Raw genomic sequence first — 10,710 nt, forward strand, 5'->3', positions numbered from 1 at the left:
ATGGAGAAATTCTGGTTGTGGCCCTACTCATGCCTTCTTTATCCAGGTTCTCTTACTCTAGTAAATCATCCATTTCTTCTTTTCTGGGCTATGAACACAGAACATACTTTGGTTGTTAGCTTCCTGTTATCAAATCATTGCACCTAGTTGCTAGACTTTCACTGGATCAACAAATATTTACTTTTGCATTTTTTAGAAAGATAGTATTATAAGGAGGTATAATTATGATTAATAATTGTTAAATAGGCTGTCTTATGGATTGGCCCAGGTATATTAAGTAAAACAGATTTGATAGAAAATAAGATTTAATTATCTTTGTTCAGTTTTATTGTAAGCTCAGAAAAACCCCATTTTAGAACATTATTTTTTATTTAGACATTGGATTTGAAATTTTGCTAATTAGACATTGACTAACATTACTATCTTTTCCTCTCTCCTTCAGCTCTTAGCTGGTCTTCGTTTCAGTGTGCACCAGCAGTCAGAGATGGATACTTCTGTGAAATTTGACTTACAAATCCAAAGGTATGAAAACAACTTATATTCACTTCTAACTATCAAATAAATATTATTTGTTGTAAATATACTATGTAATATATTTTAAATATAGAATAGCACAGATTAAATTTTATTGCTTGATTATAGCATTTTAAAATCAATATTTACATTATAAGAATAACTTTATTGTCAAGTTTGAGTTTGTAAAACAAAATTTAAAATCCAGAAATAAAACGTTCATCTTCTTGGAATTAAATGTTAGTGAAAATAACTATTTTGAGGTATAAGCTTTACACTTGTTTCTTTTGTTAATTTTTAGTTTCACTGGATTTGCCTCTTGTATGTTTTTGGTGGTTATATGTCTAATTCAGTTTTAAGTATTTTTTTTTTCTTTTTCAGCTCAAATCTGTTTGACAAAGTAAGCCCGGTTGTATCTCACAAAGTTGACCTTGCTGTTTTAGCTGCAGTTGAGATAAGAGGGTCAGTATGAATACTTAGTTGAGTATCTCATTCTCACGATTGCTTTTTAAAGGTAACTCTCAGGCCTTAGCCTCTTCTGGACAGTAGACACTACATGTTTAGTGGTGGTTTTACTAGGGCATTAGCTCCTGTAGAAATAAAATCCTAGGTATGTTCCAAATCCCCAATACTGGGTGATCCTCAAAAGGAACAAAACATGGCAACAACATGCACAAAATAAGTTTATTGAACTTTTACACAAATTATCAATTCACCTGTTACATGTACATTTCCTAAGAGCAGTTTTTGTGCATGTGTGTGTTCATTAGTTTTCTCTTGAAGTATTTTTAAAAATTAGATCTAATTTTATTCACTTGAGTAATGAATACAGGGCACTTTTGAAAATGGACTGACTATATCATTTTGATATTCATGGTAGGTTTTCTTTGGTCATTATTTAGAGTCTCGAGTCCTGATCATATCTTTCTTCCGATTCCAAACTGGGAGCACAAGGAGAACCCTGAGACTGAAGAAGACGTTGGGCCAGTTGTTCAGCACATCTATGAGGTTTGCAGTTGTTGGATTTTACCCAAACCTAGTGAACGAGCCAACGAAGAGAGGAACAACTAAGCTACTTAAAAAAAAAAATTCTATGTAATTTTTATGTAAACTACATTGGTTAATTATGTGTCAGAGATTTGTTTGAATATTTTCCTTTTTCATAAATTCATTTTTATTTGACAAATAGCTTTGTTTAAATAAAGCAGTTTATATAATTTGTTGTTTAAAATCAATTGTTCTACTTGAATAAAAGAAATAAGTCACTGGTACTTTCTCATGGGCATTTTGTAGTTCTGGCTAAAAATGAAAATACCTATGGCAAATAATCAAAACTGTATTTCTATAGAAGAAAATTTTCTTTGTCATCCTTCATTAATAATTTTTAAATATTTCACCTTTTGTTTATACATATATATATATATATATATATATATATATATATGTTTTTTTTTTTTTTTTTTTTTGAGGTGGAGTCTTTCTCTGTTGCCCAGGCTAGAGTGCAGTGGCCCGATCTCAGCTCACTGCAAGCTCTGCCTCCTGGGTTCAGACAGTTCTCCTGCCTCTGCTTCCCGAGTTGCTGGGATTACACGTGTGCACCACCATGCCTGGCTAATTTTTGTATTTTTAGTGGAGACAGGGTTTCACCGACGGGGTTTCACCATGTTGACCAGGCTGGGCATGAACTCCTGACCTCAAGGGATCTGCCCGCCTCGGCCTCCCAAAGTGCTGGGATTACAGATGTGAGCCACTGTGCCCAACCTTGTTTATATTTTTATCCTGACACATATTACTCTGTGTTAGAGACAAATGTTGAGTTTGATAATTTTTGCATTAAAATAGCCACATTGTAATTAGAGGTTAACTGTGGAAACTGTGCTGTTGTTCAAAACCTATTGCTAACATGATTTCTAAAGTTGATGTAGGGGAAGGATTATGGAACAGATTTTTGCCCAAGGTGTAGATACATTTTCTTTTTTCTCATTAGCTGAGAAACAATGGTCCAAGTTCATTCAGCAAGGCAATGCTCCATCTTCAGTGGCCTTATAAATACAACAATAATACTCTGTTGTATATCCTTCATTATGATATTGATGGACCAATGAACTGCACTTCAGATATGGAGATCAACCCTTTGAGAATTAAGGTAATGTGCTTTATAGCAGCTCTTCATTATAATGATATTTCATTGCCTTCTTTCTAAACCTATAAAAGAAATTCATAAAATAAAACAACTATTTTAATATAGAACCCACTCTGCAAAAAATTGTTTAGTTCATAAGCAGTACACTCAGGATAAGTTCATTTGTATAATGGGTAAGAATTAATTCTGTGACATCCTAGTGAACCGTATCTTCATGGAGTGCTTACTGAGCCTCATGAGATGTTCTTCAGGGACTCAGTTTGACCTTGGCTCCATCACATTGTTGTTTGTTCAGGGTGTAATATCACATCAAGGGTGTTTTGTTGCTAAAATTGGGATAAGCTTTACCATTTTACTCATGATTCTTTTGACTTTTGGATATAGTCATCTCCATAGATTTTTACTAGAAACAATTATACAGTATGGTCTAAGGAAAGGTAAAGAAACAAAATAAAAAATATACCCATGATTGACATCACAAATGTACTGTGGAATTTCAGGCCATTTCTGTGTGTTACTTCGAGGTAAGCAAGGGCTGAAAATAATGGTTAGGGAGAGCTAACCTTTTTGGTACATAATAAAGACTAATCTTTATTTTCTGTCCTTACTGCTCACCATATACAGAGTGGTAAATATTCTATCATACTAAATTTTCATTCACTATTTTTTTTTTTTTCCGAGACGGAGTCTCGCTGTGTCCGCCAGGCTGGAGTGCAGTGGCGCGATCTCGGCTCACTGCAAGCTTCGCCTCCTGGGTTCAGGCCATTCTCCTGCCTCAGCCTCCTGAGTAGCTGGGACTACAGGTGCCCACTACCGCGCCCGGCTAATTTTTTGTATTTTTAGTAGAGACGGGGTTTCACCGTGGTCTCGATCTCCTGACCTTGTGATCTGCCCGCCTCGGCCTCCCAAAGTACTGGGATTATAGGCGTGAGTCACCGCGCCCGGCTCATTCACTATTTTTTATTCGTATTAAGAGTTTATATCAAATGCTGATATAAAATGTTTTTCATTATCATTTACCACCATTTTGTTAATGTGATTGCATTAGATTTCATCTTTGCAAGCAACTGAAAAGAATGACACAGTTGCTGGGCAAGGTGAGCGGGACCATCTCATCACTAAGCGGGATCTTGCCCTCAGTGAAGGAGATATTCACACTTTGGTAAGTGCCATTTCAAGTACGTGCACTATAGACATTTAAAAATATGTGACTATAGAACTGACACCAAAGAACATTTCAAAAATAACAACAGCTGTGCTTGAACAACTACATTTATTTTTATACCATGCATTCCTCTTACTTTCCTTTTTCCTAGTCAGATTAATGCCATATTTTCTTCAAATGATCTATTTTTGTAGATGGCTAATAGAACTAGTTTATGTCCCAACTTAATTTTCCTACTCTAGTTCTTTAACTGTCCTCTTTCTTGGCCTCCTCCTAATCTCTGAGGCTTTAGTACGATACTAAAAAATCCAGAAGGTCCCAACAGAAATACATTGGAATAATAATTAGCATTTGATTAACCTTTGTTGAGTTAGCCTATATAATGGCTATAATGTTTTTAAAGGCGATTGCTTTTTTTTTTTCTTTTAATCAACAAATCTCCAAATCTCTAGTAGAGAACCTGGTATAGTGTTTTTTGTTGGTTTGTTTTTTGAGACAGAGCCTCACTTTATCACCCAGGCTGGAGTGCAATGACACAAACACAGCTCACTGAGGCCTTGACCTCCCAGGCTCAAGCAATCCTTCCCTCTCAGTCCCCCAAATAGCTGGGACTACAGGCGCTCACCACCATGCCCAGCTAATTTTTGTATTTTTTGTTGAGATGAGGTTTCACCATATTGCCCAGGCTGGTCTCGAATTCCTGAGCTCAAGCAATCTGCCCACATCAGCCTTCTAAAGTGCTGGGATGACAGGCATGAACCACCAGGCCCAGCACTGCTTATGTTTAATAGTGATCACTGGTTACTTTTACAACACCAAATTCTGTGGTTCTTGTTAGTTCTCATCCAGTTCAACTGCCTAGTGACTTTCGTTCACTTAATCACTTCCTTCTATTGACTCTCATGGCTGTAAATACCATCTGGTATAGATGCCTTTGATTTATATTTCCAGTGTGATCTTCTGCATTGAACTTCAGATTCCAATATCCAACTGCTTACTAGAAACTGCTTTTAAATATCTAATAGGAATCTCAAACTTAATTCTCAATATATACCCTTGGGTTTTCCCAAGTCTGCTCTTTCCATAAAGTTCTTAGTTAATTTTAGTAAATATCAGCTACATTCTCTAACACCTGGACCTCATGCTTGACCCCTCTCTTTATCTCAAATCTCACGTCTTGTATTTCAACAAATTGTATCAATATTTACTTTCAAAATGCCTAGAATCTGGCCCCTTCTCACTAGTTTCATCACTAACACAACCTAACCCAGGCTACTTTCCCTTCTCAATTGTACTATTGCCAAACTCCTGGTTGGCCTCTGTATTTCTGCCTTTCTCCCCACTATACTTTGTATGCCATAGAAGCCACAGTGATCATTTTAAATACAGGTCAGGTTGTGTCACTCCAGTGCCTTCCCGTCTAACTCAATGAGAAAGCAAGAGGCTACAATGACCTTTAAGCCCAACATTAACAGGCCCTTCCTGCCTCTCTGCTTGCATCTCCTCTCCTTACTATTCTGTTTCTCAAATTTTCCACCTTGCTCTTCATTGAGCAGATAGCCCCAAGCATGTTTATTCCTCAATGCTTTGTAATTGCTCTTCCATCTGCCTGAAATTCTTTGTCCAGATATCCTTGTAGCTTATTTTCCCATATCCTTCTCATGTCCTTAAAAGTAAACTTATGTCAGAGGAATTCCCTGACCAACTCATGGGAAATAGAAACTGCCTTCTACCTCCCAACCCCACTTTTGATCTTGCACTTTCTGTCCTCTTTCAGAATCTGCTTTTTTAAATTGAGACAAAGCTTACATAAAATTAACTGTTTTAATGATTTTAAAGTGTATAATTTGGTGTTTTTCAGTATAATTACAACATTGAACCACCATTACCACTATAATTGTAAACATTTTTGTCACCCCAAAAAGAAATGCTATACCCATTAAGCAGTTTATCCATTCTCCCCTATCATCAGCCCCTGGTGACCACTAACCTGCATTCCTACTGATTTGCCTATTCTGGACATTTCATAAATGTAGTATCATACAACATGTGGCCTTTTGTGTCTAGCCTTCTTTCACATAGCATGTTTTCAAGATCTATGTTGTGGCATGCTTTAGTACTTCATTTTTATGCCTGAATAATACTCCATTGTGTGGACATACCACCTTTTGTTTATCCATTCATCAGTTGATCAACATTTCGATTATTTCTACTTTTTGTGTATTTTGAATAGTGTTGCTATGAACATTCGTGCATAAATTTCCATGTAAAGATGTTTTTCAGTTTTATTGAGAATAAACATAAGAGTGTAATTGCTAGGTCATATGGAAACTCTATGCTTAACTTTTTGAGGAACTGCCAAACTATTTTCCAAAGTTGCTGCAGCATTTTACAGTCCCAGCCAGCAATATATGAGGGTCCTATTCTCTCCACATCTTTGTCAACACTTATTATTTTCTGGTTTTGTTTGTTTTAAAATTTTTATAATCAGGATATCCTGGTTGGTGTGAAGAGGTAACTCATTGTGGTTTTGATATGCATTTCCCTATTGACTGATGATATTCAGCATCTTTTCATTTGTATATCTTTTTTAGACAAATACCTATTCAACTTTTTTGCCCATTTTTAAATTGAGTTGTTTGCCTTTTATTGTTGAGTTGTAAAGAGTTCTGTATATATTCTGGATACTACCTTCATTAGATTTATGATTACGCAGGTTTTGTTTCATTCTGTGTGAATTGTCTTTTTAATTTCTTGATGGTGTCCTTTAATGCCCCAAAATTTTTAAATCTGAAGTTCAATTTATCTATGTCTTCTTTTGTTGCTTGTATTTTTGTTGTCATATTTTTGAAACCATTGCCCAATACAGGCCATGAAGATTTATACCTAGGCTTTTTTGGTTTTATAAGTTTTACACTTACAGCTCTTACATTTACATCCCTGATTCATTTGGAGTTAATTTTTGTGTATGGTGTCAGGTAGGGGTCCAGATTTATTCTTTTGTATGTGGCTATCCGTTTGTCTCAGCATCATTTGTTGAAGAAATTATTCTTTCCCCTTAAATGGTCTTGGCAGTCTTGTTGGAGATGAATTGATTATAAATATATGGGTTTATTTCTAGATGTTCAATTCTATTCAGTTGACCTATATGTATATCCTTAATACAAGTATTGTTTTGATTACTGTAGCTCTGGAGTTCAGGTTTTGAAATAGGGAAATATGAATACATTTTCTTCCTTTTAAGATTATTTTGGTTATTTAGAGTCCCTTGTGATTCCTTATGGATTTTAGGATCAGCTTGTCCATTTCTGCAAACAAGGTAGTTGGAATTTTGGTAGCAATTTTCTTGAGCCTGTTTCAATTTGGGGAGTATCTTAACATTACATATTTCAGTTCATGAACATGGTATGTCTTTCTTTTTATTTATTCTACAATTTTTTCAACAATATTTTGTCATTTTTAGTGTACTTGTCTTGCACATCCTTGGTTACATGATTTCTGTGTATTCTTTTCAATGCTCTTTTATTTTATTATTATTTATTATTATTTTTGAGATGGAGTTTTTGCTCTTGTTGTCCAGGCTGGAGTCCAATGGCATGATCTCGACTCACTGCAACCTCCGCCTCCCAGGCTCAAGCAGTTCTTCTGCCTCAGCCTACCGAGTAGCTGGGATTACAGGCGCTCACCACCAGGCCTGGCTAATTTTTTGTATTTTTTAGTATAGATGGATTTCACCATGTTGGTCAGTCTGGTCTCGAACTCCTGACCTCAGGTGATCCACTCACCTTGGCGTCCCAAAGTTCTGGAATTACAGGTATGAGCCACTGCATCCAGCCTATTTTTATTTTTATTTTTTAGAGACAGGGTCTTATTCTGTCACCTATGCTGGAGGACAGTGGCATAGTTATAGCTTACTGCAACCTCGAACTCTTGGGCTCAAGCAATCCTCCTGCCTCAGCCTCCTGAGTAGCTAGGACTATAAGTGCACCCACCACCCCTGGCTAATTTTTAAATTTCATTTTTGTAGAGATAGGATCTCACTATGTTGCTTAGGCTGGTCTTGAACTACTGGCCTCAAATGACCTTCCCACCTCGGTTTCCGAAAGTGTTGGAGTTACAGGTGTGAGCCACTGCTCTTGACCTCAATGCTGTTTTCTTAATTTCTTTTTTGGATTTCTTATTGATAGTATACTGAAATATGACTTATATTTGCATATTGATCTTGTGTTCTGTACCTTTTCTGTACTTGTTTTTTTAGCTTAAATTGTATTAATATGGATTATTTAGTGTTTTCTATATGTAAGATCCCGTCATCTACAAAGAGATAGCTTTACTTTGTCATTTCTAATCTGGACACCTTTTACTTTTATTTTTATTTTTATTTTTTTGATAAAGAGTCTAGCTCTGTCACCCAGGCTGGAGTGCAGTGGCATGATCTCAGCTTACTGCAACTTCTGCCTCCCAGGTTCAAGTGATTCTCCTGCCTCAGCCTCCCAAGTAGCTGGGATTACAGGTGCCCACCGTCACACCTGGCTAATTTTTGTATTTTGAGTAGAGGTGGGGTTTCACCATGTTGGCCAGGCTGGTCTCGAACTCCTGACCTGCAGTGATATGCCTGCTTCAGCCTCTCAAAGTGCTTGGATTACAGGAGTGAGCCACCGTACCTGGCCTTAATTTTTCTTAATTGCACTGGCTAGAACATTCTGTACAATATTGAGTAGAAATGGCTTGATTTCTATTGTCTTATTTGTGACCTTAGGGAGAAAGAAGTATGAAGTATGATGTTAGCTGTGAGCTTTTTATCAATGCCCTTTATCAGGTCAAGGAAACTCTTTTCTATTCCTGATCATCAGCAAATGGTATCACTACTGGGCGGCATTGTCATGGGTGTGTACATGTGATATGTCTAATACAGTATATAGAAGCATATAGAAGGTATTGAATATTTATTTCTTTTGCCTGCCAACCTTGAGGTTACTGATTGAAACATTAAATGCGTCAGAGGCCATCAGCATGTGATTTGATTTTTGTAGGCCTTCCATGGAATACCCATTAAAAATTCTGTTTTCTTTTCCACGGGGATGTTGAGATCTGGTTTTTATATCTTACAAATATCACCATGTTCTGAGTTTGCCTAAAGAATATTGAGTTCTAGTCATAGAATGAATCTTTTAATATTATGGATCTTATCCTTCTATAACAAATCACATTAAAACCAACCCTTTCATTTACAAGGAACTACATGTGTGGCAAAAGAAGAGAAAAGAAAAGAAACATACCAACCCCTTCACAATAAAAAGCATTCATAGACTCAAATATTAGCCTATCTATTTACAAGACAAAAGAATCTGGATAATCTCTTTGAACATCACACAAAAAGAAAAAAAAAATGGTGAATTTTCAAATGTTGAAGAGATGATAGAATGACCTTTGCTTATAAGTGAAGGATTTGTTTTGGCAGGGTTGTGGAGTCGCTCAGTGCTTGAAGATTGTCTGCCAAGTTGGAAGATTAGACAGAGGAAAGAGTGCAATCTTGTACGTAAAGTCATTACTGTGGACTGAGACCTTTATGAATGTAAGTAGACAGGTGCAGCATTTAGCAAACATATCCAGTGTTTTCAAAGAAATATAAAAGGCCTAATATCTGGAAAATCATCTAATTGTTATTTCCAAACAGAAGGAAAATCAGAATCATTCCTATTCTCTGAAGTCATCTGCTTCATTTAATGTCATAGAGTTTCCTTATAAAAATCTTCCAATTGAGGATATCACCAACTCCACATTGGTAAGTCATTGGTTTAGGTGAATACAGTAAATGTACTCAATTCAAATGCTGTACATGTTTTTATTTGTTTTTAAAAAAATGACAGCTTAACTCTTTTGATAATTTAAACTGATGAAATTACATGATAGTATTATAACCTAGTTTAATATTATCATTTTACTCCCCTACCTTGGAATGATTAAAGCTAGACCTTTCAGTTTAGCATCTTGTCCAGTGTAAGAAATTTCTTAGTATATACTACATTATATTGGGGAAATTTTAGGAATTTTCCTTTACAACGTTAGAAAGTTGGAAATTAACTGCAACAAGTGAGGCATTTTGGAGATATTTAAGGAGTAAAAATGGGATCAGCACGTGATAAACTGGATTGGATTATTTAAAAATCATTTCAAGCTGGGTGTGGTGCCTCACACCTGTAATCCCAGCACTTTGGGAGGCTGAGACAGGTGGATCATTTGAGGCCAGGAGTTCAAGACCAGCCTGGCCAACATGGTGAAACCCCTTCGCTACGAAAAATACAGAAAAATTAGCTGGGTATGGTGGTGCATGCCTGTAATTCCAGCTACTGGGGAGGCTGAAGCATGAGAATCACTTGAACTCGGAAGGTGGAGGTTGCAGTGAGCCGAGTTCATGCCCCTGCATTCCAGCTTGGGCTACATACAGGGCAAGACTGTCTAAAAAAAGATTGCGTTTCAGATGCAATCAGAAGTCAACCTGTCATTGGGAGTTTCATGTGTGTATGTGCATGCTCTTGATACCAAATGTGAAATCACTAAATTATCATATGCAGGAAAAGAATATACTGTGAATTCCATTAAAATAAAATATAATATTTTCTCAGATATTTGTTGATTAAGTCAATGCACTGTTTTTAAAACTAATATCTTTATTCCTCGATAGGTTACCACTAATGTCACCTGGGGCATTCAGCCAGCACCCATGCCTGTGCCTGTGTGGGTGATCATTTTAGCAGTTCTTGCAGGATTGTTGCTACTGGCTGTTTTGGTATTTGTAATGTACAGGGTAAGTAACGAACTTAGAAAGAGAAAAAGAAGGAGAGAGAGAAAACAGAAGAAAAGGGAAAGGGCAGAAGGAAAAGAAGAA

The 10,710-nt window shown here is 36.4% G+C and overlaps 1 protein-coding gene across 3 annotated transcripts in view; it reads left to right on the forward strand.

The window, feature by feature from the left end:
• Positions 1-10,710, forward strand: part of ITGAV (integrin subunit alpha V) — a 91,319-nt gene that overhangs the window by 76,726 nt on the left and 3,883 nt on the right. For all 3 annotated transcript variants that reach the window (XM_015110495.3, XM_077956458.1, NM_001265953.1), the window contains 8 exon segments: positions 443-522; positions 895-975; positions 1,416-1,521; positions 2,501-2,659; positions 3,705-3,818; positions 9,283-9,396; positions 9,499-9,606; positions 10,507-10,629. In XM_015110495.3, coding sequence (XP_014965981.1) covers positions 443-522; positions 895-975; positions 1,416-1,521; positions 2,501-2,659; positions 3,705-3,818; positions 9,283-9,396; positions 9,499-9,606; positions 10,507-10,629 — 885 coding nt within the window.

This window comes from Macaca mulatta, chromosome 12 (assembly GCF_049350105.2).
Source record: "Macaca mulatta isolate MMU2019108-1 chromosome 12, T2T-MMU8v2.0, whole genome shotgun sequence".
NCBI lineage: Eukaryota > Metazoa > Chordata > Mammalia > Primates > Cercopithecidae > Macaca > Macaca mulatta.